This window comes from Lepisosteus platostomus, chromosome 2, assembly GCF_059453375.1.
Source record: "Lepisosteus platostomus isolate fLepPlt1 chromosome 2, fLepPlt1.hap1, whole genome shotgun sequence".
Lineage (NCBI taxonomy): Eukaryota > Metazoa > Chordata > Actinopteri > Semionotiformes > Lepisosteidae > Lepisosteus > Lepisosteus platostomus.
Window position 1 is genome coordinate 58,691,515 of NC_142612.1, and position 17,180 is coordinate 58,708,694.

The following is a 17,180-nucleotide window of genomic DNA, read 5'->3' on the forward strand; positions in this document are numbered from 1 at the left end:
TTTCACCTGCATTCTTTTTTGCCCATTTTCAACTAGTTGAGACCTTTTTTTATGGATTGAAAGCCAAATTGCCAAAACATCTCTGGAGACTTAGATCTAGTCTCTAGGTAATGTACAAGCTATTCTGAAAAGTCACACCTTCCACAAAATCATATTTTCTGATCAATCTGTGTAATCCCTGCCAGAGGAGCATTTGCAGAATACTAACTACAATGGTGTGAATACGTCTGATGCTTGGATTTTTTAGACATTAATTGAGATCAATGTCTTAAAAATGTCTGTAAATCTTTCTGTTATTTTGTTTATTTTTCCTGTTTTATCAGGGTATGGATACATTTGAAGTGCATTGTATTTGCTTCAGTTTTGTCAAGTCTTTTATGAGTGGCTGTGTATTACCCTCTGTTATGCAGTATTTAATGGTTTTTACCCCTATACAGTTAGTAGAATACCATTCAGGCCCTGAAGAGTTTATCTTAGATGCTTCTAATACCTGTATCACAGTTTCATCTAAGCTAATATTATTTAATACAGAAGTGTGTCTTTCCTTGGCCTGAGGCATGTTATTGATTTCTTCCTTAGAAAACGTGAGTCAAATATTAATTTACCATAGTACATCAGCCATTTCCCTTTTCTTGTCTTGAAGTTTCCCATCTTTATTGGTGAAATGCTTTACTTCATATTTTATTGTTCTTCTGGTGTTGTAATATTGAAGAAAAATATTTTATTGATTTTAGCTGCCACTACAATCTTATTCTTTACTTCTCTCTTGGCTTTTCTAATATTGCTTTTTACCCATGCTTGCAGTTCATTATATTCCTTTTCTTTAACTGGATTCTGCTTTTTTTTACAGATGTCTAACTTATTATAAATAGATTCATACCTGGAATGTGAGGAAAGGTTTTTTGGGGGGATAAAAGTCAAGTAGAGAAATAAAAATATAGTTTTCAGTAATATTAAAAAGCTTATAGTTTTTGATCTCCAAGATTTGTTTGCATTAGTTCAATATCCTTTTGAAAACAACACTGTCATCAAAAACAAGACTGATCTTTTTAAAAAAAAATACAAAATAATTATAAAGTTAAATTTCCTGTGCAGTTCTGATATTCTGATTCTTAATGAAATATAAGGAAGTATACAGTAAAGGAAACATTTAGTTTAACATAGTTTAAAATTCTTGCTACAGTCTTAAGTTCTGAAGTTGTATCACTCCATTTCATGAACACTGATTGAATGTCCATCACAATCAAAATTAACAGAAATAAAGCACTGTGCTGTTGAAAAATATGTTTGTTAAGATGTGTTTGATTCACATTTTTATCAACATTTTATGCTATTTAAACAAATTTACTAGAATTTGTGTCCACATTTCTATTTAATGCCAAAAGAAAACAGTGTAAAACAGAATGTCTGTACAATGTACTGTTGAATATAGGTCCTTCTCCGAAGCTGCAGTGATTGCTTCAGTTCTTACAATTGAGTGGCTCCTTGTACTCTGCATTCAGAGAGCCCTTTATCTCCTGTGAGAAGGTAAGAGCAAGACCAGGACTTCTATAAACTTCACTGGCAACTGAACTTTGTAAGAGCCTGGATGTTCACAAAATGCAAAATAAATTCCTTCATAAAAAAGTGATGTACATATGTGAGTATGAAATGTACTGATTATTTCAGTTTTAGCTTTTCACTTATTTTCACTAGTGAAAGTACAGTACAATGGCAAATAAAAAAAACTCATCGTAATAGGATCTTAGTTTAAGATACTGTACAAAACTCAAAAATATACTTGAAGCACAAAATATTTTGCCACGCTCAAGGAATGAAACATATTGCAAGATTTAAACTATTCTGAAAAGGAGGTACGGTAACCCTGGTTCAAACGCCATTTGCCTTCATCTTAACTTGATATTTCAACCATCCTGTAAATACTGGATGTACATTTTTTTGATAACATAATCTCATTATGACAGCATGTATCTTGCTCCAAACAACTGCTGTTCAATACATCTAGTAATATAATAAAAATCTAGTAAAAATACTTTAAAAAAATCTTTATCCAATAATTAGAATTTTTATCTTCATAAATACTTTTTTATGATTTGATTATGTTTGACAATACACATCTTATTCATGGATTTTAATAAAACTCCTCATGGCAAAAAATCTAAAAGAAAAGTTTGAGTTTATTTGATAGATTCAGCATCCTGAAGGATGTCACACTTTTATAAGTCTGTGTATTTTTACACACGAGGAAAAATAATTATGTGGTACAACTTACTGTATCATGGCCATAAAAATTGTTGGAAAACAGACTTTGACCTTTTTCATTGCTGCAGGCAAGATTTGATCAGATACATTTAAGACATTAATTGTGCTTACAGGCCTACAGTAATGGGAAGGACAGTGATTTCATCTTTGCATTTGCCTCTTATTAGCAATATTATGGCAATTGCTAAAGTATAAATTGTACTGGCAAATCCTGCCCTAATTTTCTCTTTAGTATTCTAGTACCTGATTGTTCCTCAAATGCATGAGTGCAGAAAGAAAACTATAACAGTCGGTAATCCAGCCTTTAAGTGAACAGATTCTTCATGGATTACAGTTACCAGGATTTATATTAATGACCAACAGGGCAGAAAATCCACTTGAAGTTTCAAGTTCACTTTTCATTTTCACTTTTTCTTCCATACGCAGTTGACAATTATTTGGTCTATGAATTGATCAAATTGCCTTTTTTTCTTCTTTATCCACCATTATTCCCAGGCTACTTCACCTCTGACTGTTCATGACACACCTTTGAAACTGCGTAATTTGATTCTGTAGGTCCTCCAAGGAGCATTTCAGTAACAATATCTCACCTGTGAATGGGCAATGTGTGTTACTTTCTCTGGGTTTTGCCTAGAAGATCTCTCAGTATGAATAAACCATTTGAATAACTAAAGAAAGACAGAACAGTGAAAGACATCATATGATTCCCCCAGGCACTGTGCTAAATTTAACCCTTCTGAGAACACCAAGTGATCCCAAAGTACTAAACATAGGATTCTTGTCTCAAGCTTAGTCACATAACCTTATCTGAATATAAAGGAATGTTACTCAGTGTTTCAGGCTTATATCAGTATCAGAGGCCCTGTGAAGACACTGTGCTTCATCCTACTGTAAATTGCTAAATGAAAAAAATGCTTTTTGGGAGGTTTTTCATTTTATCTTACCGATGGTAAATCTTCTAGGCAAACCAACACAGAGGTTACAACTGATAGTAAGCAGAAAAGAAACATAAATACATCATTTTGAAAAATAATACATGTAAACAAATCAGAAAATTAATTAATTGGATGATAGAATGAGCTGTAGTGAGAATTTCTTGATCATTGAATATTGCTTTTAGTTAGAAAATCCAGAATAACTGAAGCATAAATTATATCAAGGAAGAGAGCATCAGTGAATGCACTTGTCTTGTCTATCTCATACTGCCCTAGGAAGCAGTCAGGTCTTTATCTCAGGATTATGGCCACACCACCAGGTGAAATGAATATTCTTTGAAAGAAAAACTGGTGAAGTGAAACAGTTTCACTACACTGGCATTGACACAGCCAGGATACCTACAAAATCATCAGAGATCCCTGTGCTTCTGTTAATTTTTTTATGAACTAAAGCTGAGTAACTTTTTCATTTTGAGAAACGTAATAAGGAGGCTTTGCATATACTGTAGGGACTAAATTAACAAAATACTTCTATCTTATGAAACCAAGGGAAAAAAATAGTTTTTACAAGTGTCTTCACAGTAAAATTGTTTCTCTTACTAGTGTTATTAATGTTCCTCAAAGAAAAGTTGTTTAATTTCAATATTATCAAATTAAAGATGCTGAACTACAGATTAAAAAAACATGAAATTTCTTAATGTACATTCCTAGCTGAATCAAAGATCCATTTTTATCCACACCAGATGCTTTACAATTACATTTAAAGGTGTTGAAATCATGACGTAATTGTGTTAATAATCAATTAACCCAGCAGGACATGTCTGTCACTCTCTTGCAATTATGGCTTTTTATTTTTATAATCATTTTGAATTCAACGATTGTTGAACAATTAAAAATGGTATCCCTTACCTCTCCAACCTTTGTAATTGCATCACCATATATCCCTTGTCCACAGTGTATACAGTATATGCAAAGAATAGAGAATTCCCTAGCCGTTCCCTGTTGGTAATGCACCATCAATATCAAAATGTCAATTTCCTCAAGGCTTAGGCTAAGCTTTGTTGATCAGGCTGACTCCCATATCGCATATGCACAGTGTTATCATCACAGGGGTCAGTAGGCTGGAAGAGTGCCTTTGCTATTCCTTTAACTCATCAGGCCTTGCTGTCTGATTGCATTACTTGTTTCAGAATGTTTAACAGTTTTGTATTCTACTCCATTGTGCTCACAACAGTGGCTTCAGTTTCAACCCCAACAATTTGTCTAGTAGACAACAGGACAAAAGAGACCACAAAAGACAAATTAAAATCACATTGTTATTTAAAATTAATAACTTTGGCACTTTCACTGAAAATGTTATATCAGCTTATTAGTTCTATGAACACTTGTAAACTTGTTTGTTAAAAAATCCTCATTCCACTTTATTATAATTTGAATAGCTCAGTATACATGATTTCTCAGAAAGTATAAATTCATTCCTTCACTTGCTAGAATAATAGCAGATGGAGATAATGAAAAGGATCAAATAAAACCCTAAATCTAAAATATATAAGAAAAAAAATTAAAACAAATTTACTCATTAAAACCTTCCATGGCTAGATTAATTCTCAGTTACCAAGAGACAATACCCTTTAGAAAACTACATCCATTAGTATTTCAGTAGCTTGGTCAAATTCTAATAATGATGAAACACGTCAGGCTGAGCTCATTCTGGCTGAGAAAATGACAGAGCTGGCAGAAGATCAGCATTGTCACACACCCTCAGAGTTGTGAGGAATGAACCAGGGTGGCAGCTGTAAGGGTGAAGCTGGAGTGGAGGAAGGGGGGGTAGAACAGATGTGCAGGGTTGTGGGAAGCCAGGGATCGTTTATACTGTACAGTATATGAGGGTGTGGAAACGTGACATTAGAATTTGACCTCCTCCCGATCTTGTGTTAAAAAAACACCATTAAATGTGACATTCTCAGGTTCACAAAAAGGTTAGAAAAACTGCACATGTAATGAAATGTGTCAAATCGCCTGTTCATGTAATAAGTCTAGTTGCTGGCCTAAATGAAATTTGACAACAGCAGGCAATATCTGTTTTCATTATCAAGACGTCATCAAAGCTGTGTACATTGAATGTTGCAGTATAATTTGAAGAAGGCAAAAGGAAATGCCTTGGTTATGTACCAGCGTCTCTGTGGTGTATATTTCTTATCCTATCAGATGGTCAGATATTAAATTCTGAAGGCATTGGAAATCTGAAGGCATTGGAAACCTCTTTGACAATGGCTGTAACGAGACAAGAACGATTGTCTCTCTCTTGTCTAACATGATTAACAGACAACTTTTATTCAAAGTTTGTGGGCAAGAATTAATCACAAATGAGTCATTTAGCAGTAATGCATACAGTACAGTATATAACTGTCATTGTTCTACTTGTGATTTGGGATGGCTAAGTATACCTATGATTTCTGCCTATTTTGTGGCACTTACTGACAAATAAAAAATAATGGCTGTACAAAATATTTTCCATATCAGTAATTTAAAGATTTCATAATTTTCAGTGTTAAGATTATAGTGATATTATTTCTTGGTTATTGACATTTTTTTGGGAATTGATTTGAATGTTTATAAAAAGTTTGCGTTTATAGATTATAGATTTTATATATATACTGTAGATTAGTCTCATAATGACAAAGGTTATCTTCCTTAAGACTACACTGATATTGCCTAATTTATTTTCTTGATAACCAATGTAGATTCTGGTCACACTGTGCAATTATATTTAAATTTTCAACAGTGAAGAGTAACAGAATTGAATTTAATAATGCATTACATTTAATTTAATATCATATCAGTATTTGTTTAAAACATGTAATAGGTTTATTCCATGCTGAAAAAAAGAAGAGGAAAACACAACATTTCGGCCGTGGAGCCTTCTTCAGGTGTGAGCACCTGAACCTGAAGCTCACACCTGAAGAAGGCTCCATGGCTGAAATGTTGTGTTTTCTCTCTTCTTTTTTTCAGCATGGAATAAACCTATTACTTTTTCCTTTGCAGCCTACGCATGCTGACGCAGCTACCCACCTGAACTACTTTGTTTAAAACATGACTATTTTCTTGCATTTAGTTGCATCTTGCAACTAAAAAAAACATTAAAAAAAAAAATTAGTTACCTTTAAAGTTTGGTCGTATTCTTGCATCATAACCTGAAGTTCTACCCATTAATTTGTCCAAAAAATCAGAAGGAGACATGGCTGAGGAGGAGCTTTTTCCTGATGGTCTTGAATCATGCTCCTTAGCAACTGCCACTCTGAAGAGAAAGGAAAAACAAGACAGGATTTTATCATTTTCTTACCTTGAGTATGTACTGTTAATATTTATGAAGCTGGATTATAAGATTTCTGAGACTCAGGTCATATATTCTTACACTTGGCTAATATTTAAACTGTAATAATTAAGAACATGGATATCTGATGAGTGGTACTAATAAAGCAGAGCTTAGTTAGATGTTTGAAATTACCATGAATAAATAAACTTGATTTTCACTGTTACACTGAGATAAGTAAATCAATAAACAGTCAACAAATTGCAATGTCAAGAGATCCTTTTGTGTCATGTCTGTGTAGTCCTGTGGAAACCACACAGAAGCACTCTCATCATAAACATTACATAAGAAATAAGGTCTGGAGATCACTGATGTTACTGTTCTATTGTATGAAACCTTCAAATCTCTCTCTTGTAAGTGTGAGAGTTCTGGCCACACTGAGTTTCGTTCAATCATCATCATGTATAACACTCCAACAAGTTGTATTCTTATTAAATTACACCGGCTCCTCCTAAAGACAGCAGGCAGCTGCCTAGCTGAGGCTTAAATGGCTTCAGGACTGTGGTAGCAGAATGTTCCCCTACATCCAGTTAATATATTTAATTCTCCTTTAATTTGAACAAACCTCTACAAATGGCTGAAGGGAAAGACTTCACAAATCCCAGCACACACCTTCTTGTACAACTGGATTAGTAGATACTAGTTGGGCTTGCAGTTTGAGCTTACTTTGTCCATATTCTTGGTTCCTACAAACTACCCATTATATATAGTAAGTATATGTAATGGAGATAAACGCGATATACATGTGTAAATGTGCAAAGAAACAAGTAATAGATTTATTCAATGCTGAAAAAAAGAAAGAAAACTAAACGTTTCGGCTGCGGAGCCTTCTTTGGCTGTTTATATACAGTATATACTGTATCATATACAGTTCTAATACTGCTTAATGATGATAATAATAATAATTATTTTATATGGCGCCTTTAAAGGTGGCTTCTCAAAGTGCTTTACAGGATGACAACAACAATAAATAAGAAGAATACACAAGATAAAACACAATTACAAGATATAGAGGAGACCATGGAGGGTGGTATTAAAAAAAGCAGAGGGGTGAAGAATGGAACCAGTTAAGTAAAGGCTTTTCTGAAGAAGAGGGTTTTGAGTCTGGATTTGAAGGAGTTTAGAGAAGGTGACTCTCTGATATCCTTGGGGAGAGAGTTCCAGAGCTTGGGGGCATAACAGGAGAAAGCCCTGTCACCCATACAATGTAGTCGGGCTTGGGGGACAGTAAGGAGAGCAGAATTAGAAGAGTGAAGGTTGCGAGGTGGGGAATAGGGTGATAATAGTTCAGACAGGTACTGAGGTGCCAAGCCATGCAGAGCCTTATAGGTGAGCATGAGGATTTTAAAGTCTACACGGAATTTGACCGGAAGCCAGTGCAAGGACTCTAGGATAGGAGTAATGTGAACACTTGCACTAGACCTGGTCAGGATTCTGGATGCTGAATTTTGGACATACTGCAGTTTGTTCAGAGTAGATTTAGATACCCCAGCGCGTAGAGCATTACAGTAGTAAATTTGAGAGAACACAAATGTGTTGATCAGCTTTTCAGCCACAGTTAATGATAGCATAGGGCGTAGTCTAGCGATATTTCTAAGGTGAAAAAAAGATATTTTGACAGTATGCTGAACATCTGGGTCGAATGTTAAGCCAGAATCGAATATAACCCCAAGGTTTTTCAATTTTGATTGAAACTCAAGTACAGAACCATCTACAGATAGGGTTACAGGACTGGCTTTACTTAGATGATGGGGGGTGCCTATATGCATGACTTCAGTCTTGTTGCAGTTAAGATGAAGGAAGTTTTGAGTCATCCAAATTTTTATGTCAGAGATGCAATTAGATAGAATAGAGACAGCCACATCAGTGTCAGGTTTGGTATGGATGTATATTTGAGTATCGTCAGCGTAAAAATGAAAGCTTAGGCCATGTGATCTTAAAAGCTGACCAAGTCGGAACATGTAAATGCTGAAGAGCAAGGGGCCCAGTATTGAGCCCTGAGGAACACCAGACTTAACAAGACCAATTTCAGATCTGTACCCATTAAGAGAGACAAAGTGACAGCAATCAGTGAGGTAAGATTTGAACCATTTGAGAGCAGTGTCAGAAACTCCAGAAAGTCAGATGTTATGGTCAACAGTGTCAAAAGCAGCACTGAGATGAAAAAGGATGAGACTCACATTTAAAATGAAAGTGCTACAAAAAAGGGTTTATTTTGCATGTACCAAATCTCTATCATTCATTCACTTTGACAAGTTGTGTTCCTCTTGATCAGAGACTCTAGCATAATGTTAAGATCAGAAGAAGCAAAAATACATATGGTGACCTCAGGTGCTTCAGGTGCTTTGTCAACAAAATGATCAGACATCCTTAATGATATGCAGAAAAAAAAACATTATTACTCTCTTCTGTTGTAAACAATAGATAAATCAATCTGTATTCCTGGAAGAAAATATTCAGTATATCTTTCAGTGTCTCCATTTGTTCTTTTATACTTAAGACTATTCTGATTTTGAGGCAACTCAAGGTGTTGCTACAACTACATCAACATAAAAAAATTGAATCTACAGTATATCCAGTGCAAATCATGTTACAGCACAGTAAACATCATGCTGGCATGGGAAAATCATGATTTTAAAGGCTTTTCAAAATTTATAAGGGAAATATTTTGCAACATTTGTTTTTCATTTGACATCTTTGGGTTCTGTTATGGGTTTAAAATGACAATAAATAATCAAAACTAATTAGAACTTATTAATGTATTGTACTATATGAAGTATGACTGAAACATATTAGGTTTGACTTAAAAAGCACTACATTATTTTAGCACATACATTACTTTATTTCCCGTATGTAATACATTTTACGTATAATTGCTCCGTGTAAGAACTGCTAAAGCAAAGCAGCGCTTTAACATCGACATTCTTTCACTATAGTAAACTCCTGATGGACACAACACTCAGCTCCATTCGTATTTTAATCGCCTTACAAACAATGCTGTCAGAAAGACTTTCATCCGGAATGTACCTAGGTGCATAAGAGAGTCAATTAAATCAATCAAACTAAATCAGAAATCAAACTAAATGCAAACAGAATGCCAGAAGGCGCAAGTTAATTGACCGTGTATTCGGTAGGAAACGATGATATCGTTTCCTACCTTAAAAAGGTCGTGTGTTTCTCTGTTACGACAAACAGCTAATGCATTTTATAACAAAGCGCTTTACCATTGTTGCCAGCTTTGTACATCGATTCCAAACGCATTTCCAAAATTATTGTTAACCGACTCATTGAGAATAAAACGTTTAGACATCCTGGACTGTTTGAATAAACATAAAAACAATTTCGGCTGCATCTAAGAGAAGCGAGCTCTCTCCCTTAACCCTGTACAAACAACGTTCCCTTAAGCCAGTGCCAGAAAGCACTGAGCTTGTCCAAAAGGCTCCTTATAAACACCTATACGTATGTATACGTATGTATCGCTTTTATGTGATATCAAGTTATCCCGCACATGTGTTCGTATTATGAATCAAGAAAACCAATGCAAAACAAAAATCATTTTGCACGTAGAATTTCGTGCCTAAAGGTACGCTGCTGTGCGACACAAAGGAAAATAAATCTAAACTTCCGAACAGACTACTTTAAGATCAACATACCTGAAGTTGTTGGTGTCTAAGAAACATGCAAATAAGGTCGTCAGGATTTTGACAAGCGGACGATTCATTCCTCTTGATTTCTGTGATTGTTTGCACACTTCTCTGAATTATTCCATGGGAGAATGTTGATCAAACGCAAGATCCACAAGCCAAAATTGCTTTCTTTAAAATCAAAAGGCAGTAAGACTTTTTTGTGAGCGGCAAATAATGAGCAGGAAATAATATGCCAGTCCTTAGAATCATAGTTCTGTTTAGAGGAAGACTGATACCCACGTAAAGTATGGGGAGAAAAAAATATGAACACACACATGAATTGAGAGAACTGAATTCTCTCCTCCAAAAGGATTTTTAGCACATGGTGAATGCAATTGATCATTTAACTGAAGAATTATAAATAATTAGCCATCAGCTTTTTTCCACTCAAGTAGCATTATTATTTTTTGAAAAAAAAATCAAAAGATGGAGTGTAAAGCCCAAGAATCTTTGTTTCAAAAGATGATCATCTACTGCTGGAATGAGCGACGTGCGCTCAGCTCCGCTGATTAATTTCAGCACTTGGACAGCTCCGGCTTTTTGGTCCACGCAGGCGCAAAGACACTGGTGCCGACGACGTGAGCCGATTTTTAATATGGAAATATAAAACTGCCATGAGCCGTTACTCCAACTACAAATATTCCACTTTTTTTCGACTATAAAACGGAAGTTATTGTGTTAAAAAATCCAGCTGGGCCTGGTACAAAAAACGGTCAGAATTATATGAAACACTTCAGTACTTCTATAACACTACGTTTTATACATGAAAAGCAACAGAGATCTTATTGTTAATCGAGGGACATATTTTGTCCAGTATCATGCTTGCAAGAATGTATAATAATTTATATTCTGGGGAAAGAAAAGTTTTAAACTACCTCCAAAATAATGTAAGCTAGTTGCCTGTTTTGGCAAAGTATTAATTGTTGCAAATTTGAATACTGTACGTGCACGTACTGTATCATGAAAACATCATGATTTTGAGATAAAAATTAAACAACGTAGTACAGTATATTATTATTATCCGGTTTCCCAAACCATATTAGTTGAAAAACAATATTCCAAAGTAGTCTGCGTGCTTCCAAGTAGTTTTGCTTCTCTGTTAACAGCTTACAGTTAGAGAAGAGATTTTCAGCTGAACAAAAGTTGAGCAACAATTGAGCACTTCACTCAGAGATTTAACTGCTCTTCATCACATTTACTGCAAATACATACTGTAAGAAGATTGTTAAAGTTCGGAATCTGACAAGGTAAAAAACAACATAAATTCTGCATATAAACTTTACAATATAAATCTGAATGTACTGTAAATTACACATTTAAAAAGTGTACAATTGTTTTAAAAAATCTTTAATTTTTAATTATTGTGGATTCACAATATTCTAATCATGAGATAGAATCTCTGTAAATATTTATTTACACATATTATAAATGATAAAATATGTTATTGGTATATATAAGATGTGTATCATAAAACTGAAAGCAATATCTAGAATTAATTTATAGTATGTCCCTGAAATGTTACTAAGAGGTTTTTTTTTCTATTTTGGGATTTAATTTATATAAACAAAGAAAATAATTGTGAGATATCTTTAGTAGTGTGACTGCTTCTCCGGTTGCCCTGGAAACAGGCATACTAACCACATCATTGAGCACACTGAACACTTACACCCTAAAGGAAAGCCTGGGATGACTGTGAGTCTGACAGCACAATACTACTTCAATTGAGAAGGGCTGCCACTTGACATAACAGGGTAGTAAACATACCCTGATGCTGCATTAAAATTCTTTAGCAGCAGACCTACGAATATTCTTTAAAGAACCAAAAAGAGGGTTTTATTATACTAGGTATATATTCACATGAATTGAATGTATTCATATGAATTGTATGTACACATATGCACATATAAGCAAAGACACATATACATAAAGATGTTAGTAAAGAGAAAATATACAGTTAGCAAGATGTATATCTACGCAAAACTTTGCAAGTTTCAGACATCTTAAACATGTTTTTGTTCTAAAAACCTTCAACAATTTCATGAAAGCTTCCACTAATGTTTTCTGTTATCATCTGTATATACTGTATATTGTATAGTGTGCAAAGTTTGACTGGTATTAAAATGGTTCCATTTGGGTGAAAAAATACGATTCTGTTTTTAGTTTACAACATGATCACATCTCAAAGTAAACTATACATGAGCTGCCAGTATGAAACACTGGGCCAGTCAATCAAGTCTAATAGAGTCATCATAATTACTTCATCATAAACATCATGTGTTTTTCTCCTCACGCCCATAAAGTTTAAAACTCAGCATCTAATATTTCAATAGAAGGCCACTGCAGAATTATCTATATTACATAAAGAAGAAAATAGAAAAATTAAAATAGCAGGAAAATGCAGAACTCTCTTTTGCAGATTATAACTATACATATCCAGTCAGGAAGGAATCAAGTAGAATCCTGAGCCACCTTGTATTGTATACATAACAACCCCTCTTCCACTGTCCTCACTCTTCATCAAATTGCACGCAAAGGCATTTCATTCAAAACGTAGCAGGGTTTTATACAGTAGATGGTTGTGATGTATTTTGTCCTTTTAACCTTCGTTTATAGACACGTTATATGGAGAGCTGAAGAAATGTCACCTCTTTGGCATCAAGACATTGCTAAACCAAAGCCTTGTTCTTTGGGTGAAAAAAACCTTTATTGTAAAATTTACTTTCATTACTGATTGTATTGCCTCATCTAGTAATGAGTCAACTTAGAATTAAAAACATTTGTTCTAAAAAAAGATAAACATCTTAATAAAAGGCTTTTTTTGCTCAAATAAAGAATTTAGGTGATTGCAAGAAACAAATCAAACTTCAGAGTTAATTTTCATCCTCTCTATGCTGTGAACAAAATACACATTTTCTTTTTCATACATGTACATGTTAATTTAATCAGAGTCAGGTCAATTGAGAACAAATCTACGTTTCCAATGGCAACCTGGAGGGTACTTTGTTTGTACTTATGGGAACTTATTGAAGCTCTCTGAGGGAAGCACCTTATTCAAATGTGTCACTCACCAGCTTTGAGACTCTGTCCTCTTAGTTTGGAGTCCAAAGCCTCTATTTCACATTAAACGTTTTCTGAATGTGTTACAGCTCTAAACAAACGCTAGTTGCATTATCCTGGGGTGTTCCAGTAATTTGTATTAACCTTATCATTTCTTTGTACAAGAAAGTGAAAAATTTCACTCATTTATAAGCTCAGCAAAAAATAAATGAAATTTTAGGTTTGCAGAATTCTGGAGGGACTAATTATACTGCAAAGGTGCAATAAGCATCTGTTCAGGTACAACAACAAAAAAACTTAACTGCTTAATGGCAAAACTCTTTTGCTTCATCTGTAGTGTAAATTAGCTTGCTAAGTGTGTACAGTATATACAGTATTGCATTGGAATCGTGCTAGCTCAGACATCAAGGGTGTCTAGTAATATGCCTTTATGTCCTGGAAAGGGACCTACTTACTTACAGTATTGCCTCTAAAGGCATGCATTTTCAATTACTGTAATTCAAGTTAAAATTGCCTGGGTTAAGAATAATAATCTTTTTAGTACACACATTATATTTAAATTGTTTCCCCAGAAGGGATCTTTTTCCCTCAAAACCAATTTAATTCAAGCAACATGGGACTGTCCTAGTGCTGAAGTGGGGACATGGAAATGGAGCAGGCTCTGTAGCCCATGGCTGTACTACTGATTTCATTTTTACTGTGCTGTGCTTTCAGCATGCACTTTTTTTTAAAGAAAAGGAGCAAAGGATCCACTTGTCATTGTATCTGTAAGGTAATTTACGCTCTGGTTATTCTGTTATGCAAAATTAAATTCATTTTTTTAAAAACTTCTGAGCAATATTGCTGTTAAATCATATAATGTGTAAGAAACCATCTTTAGGCCAATTTTAAGACATTATTCCCATTATTTCAGCTATAAGTCTCAATGGATATTTTTCTTTTGAATCTATGAGTTAAGTACTCATTTTACCTTGCCAATATCAGTGAAGCACACAAAATTATTGCCCAATAAGTATAACTCCTCTCAAAAATAGCATCAAATGTTGCTAAAACTTTTTTTTGGCTTCAAATCTGAGAAGATAAAGAGTCCTTAATACATACGCAATTGTTTATTTATACTTGCTGGTTTCTTCAATGTGTATAAGAATTTTTTTCTCCAGTGCTTTAAAGATGAATTTGTGCTGTCAGTGTCAAAAGTCAGGAAAGAGATGCAGGACAGACAAGGTTTTGTGAATAATTTTTATTGTAATCAAAGCCCGATTACCAGAATTGTAGATTGAGCAGTATTACTATTGTAGTAAAAAATTGTATTCAATTTAATTTATTATTTTCCACTTTTCCACTACTTATCCAAACTCTCCCGTTTATATAGGTATTTACACTTAATTTCTGTTCATAATACGCTGTTTTTCCTTGTGTCTCCTTGTGTCTTAAAGCCACCCCATTTTGAGCATTCTAACTTTATCTGTAGTCTCCATATTGCTTCCCTGTAGTATATAGTAGACAAAAATGATTTGTATTCTTTAACACCAAAGTCTTTTTCATAAGCCTTTCTGCATGCAATGCCCTGTACTTGTCTTCATTAAATGTCATCTGCCAGGTGTTTGTAAAATCCTGAATTTTCATCTTAGTCTCTTCTAATTCCATTTTTGGCTTCTGCACTGCTTGTTAATCCTTCTATTTTGGTATCATCTACAAATTTGATTCTTAACTGACGTTACCAGAATCTAAATCATTGATATAAATTAGGAAGAGCAATAGTCCTAACACAAACTCTTTCCCTGAATCCTTCCACTATATAACAGCACACCCCAGTTTTAGTATTTATCCCTTAGCAATACTTTTTGTTTACTGCCTGTGAAATGATTCTTAATCCAGGTATTACCTATGATTTATCTTTGATTGCCTACAGCCTACATTTTGAGAATTTAATCTTTCAAGAGAATTGTAATCAAAAGCTTCTGAAATTCTAAATATGGTATATCACACATTGAGTTAATATTAAATTTTATTATTGCTTGTTCAAAGAAGCCTAATTTAAGCAAGACCTGCTTTTCTTAATCCAAGCTGATGAAGTTCTAGAATCTTACTGCCATACAGATGAACACCTAGTTACAGTATTTCTAATGATTGTTTCCAGTGAGTCAAGGAAGCAGACAGCCGCAGTATCAGAATCCAAGAGCACACATCATGGACACAAGCGTTCATCCCAGCTAATTATGGTTGTCTGGTCCGGAGCTGAGTCCTGGATCAGGCCAGACAAGCAGTAAGAAGCATCAGACAGAGAAAGGTCCTGCCTGGGTATGTGAGCCACAAAACACTTTGCAGGAGACATCATAATGAAACAAGTTAGAAAAACTCAAGTTCTGATAGATCTAGTAAACAAAATTAAAAATAAACCAGAGACAGATTATAGTGCAAAAACTAAAACTATTGATTGAAACTATTAATTGGAAAAGAGCTCATTAAACCAAAAACAGCAGCTGTCTAGATGCATCAGCATATTCTCATAACTAATAGCTATTTATTGAATATACTGTTTGTAGTTTTGCCCCCAATATCTCTATCACTTCTTCATAAAAATATGAGAAGGTTTAGAATTTAGAGTAAAGTAGAGTACAACTCAACTATATTTGCTGCTCTTCCCTTGTTGCAGGTGGAAAAAAACCTTAAGATACCTCATTATTTTAAGGTGACATTGAATCAATGGACTGACCAATATGTCAGAGGCCCTGAAATATATATTTGCAGATATTTGTGATAGAACCAGACAAAGAAACATTCTTCCTGATCCCAGTGGGGATGCTTAGAAGCTGTCACATTCAACTATGACCCCAGATCAATTTTGTTTTTCCTCTTAACAAAAGCATTTTAATCTTGAAAATGGCTGTATTTTGACATTGAGTAATTCCTCACGTGATGCTACATAAAGACATGATAAATTGCCAGACATGTCTCACTCCTGCTAGGTAAAGCTGAGCTCGGCTGTCTGTGATACACAGAAAACCTTTTATCAACCTTCTACATCCAATGAAATGCACATAACGCAGGCTACACACAGTATACACTTTTATTTTTCCTTTTGTTGTCCAAAATGTGGTAACACTTCATGCAACCGATTCATGAATTCTCCAATTCAATTTTTATTTTTTAACAAAATAAGTAGAACTTGACATGCCTTATTTTGTGCTGTGTCATGGCAGTTTACTTTTGGCCCAGAGGAAGTAGAGAAAGAGAAAGTAGTCACAAGCATTTGTCTATATTTGCACTGTCTGTAAACTGACTTCTTTATCGAGTACAGGATAGTGGGGGAACCAGAGCTCTCCCTTGACCCCCCCCCCAGGGATACCCACATAAACATGGAGAATATATACAAACTCCATACAGACTGCCCAGACACTATTCATATTAATCTATAGCTAACAGTACATTAATATATGGTAGATGTCCGACTGAGAAGGGATTTCTTCAACAGTGATAAATTCACAATACCCATGCAACACATTTTTCTTTATAATTTAGACCTTTATTTATTCTGTCACATCTCCATATATATGATTGTTCGGCCTTTCTGGGTCAGCCTTCTAATTTACTTTCAATTCAACTGCAACTTCATCCACAACAAAGCAGTCTCCAAAAATGAGACATTTACGTTCACCTTTTGTCCCATTACCCTAGTTAAATGTTCCCTCAAAGGAAAGGTTTACCTGAATATAATACACTGTTATTCCATTTAGAAAAACATACAGTCTAAAACTGGGATTAATGGATTAACTAGGTATTAATGGATATTCATGATTTAAATTGTAAGATTATTCATGGTTATTTTTTTTAATAGCTGAATGCTTCCTATTGTAACACATCAGG

General features: G+C 34.4%; 1 protein-coding gene across 4 annotated transcripts in view; it reads right to left on the minus strand.

Annotated features, from left to right (window-relative positions):
• glra2 (glycine receptor, alpha 2) overlaps positions 1 to 10,787 on the minus strand; it is a 39,005-nt gene extending 28,218 nt beyond the window's left edge. For 2 of the 4 annotated variants that reach the window (XM_088609506.1, XM_088609515.1), the window contains exons 1-2: positions 10,224 to 10,784; positions 6,359 to 6,495 (exon numbers count right to left, since the gene is read on the minus strand). In XM_088609506.1, the coding sequence (XP_088465632.1) occupies positions 6,359 to 6,495; positions 10,224 to 10,291 (205 nt within the window). In that variant the 5' untranslated portion in view covers positions 10,292 to 10,784. Of the gene's footprint in view, positions 1 to 6,358; positions 6,496 to 10,223 lie in introns of all 4 variants that reach the window. The other 2 variants (XM_088609501.1, XM_088609500.1) reach the window with 2 other exon arrangements.
• Between the last annotated feature and the right edge of the window lie 6,393 nt (positions 10,788 to 17,180).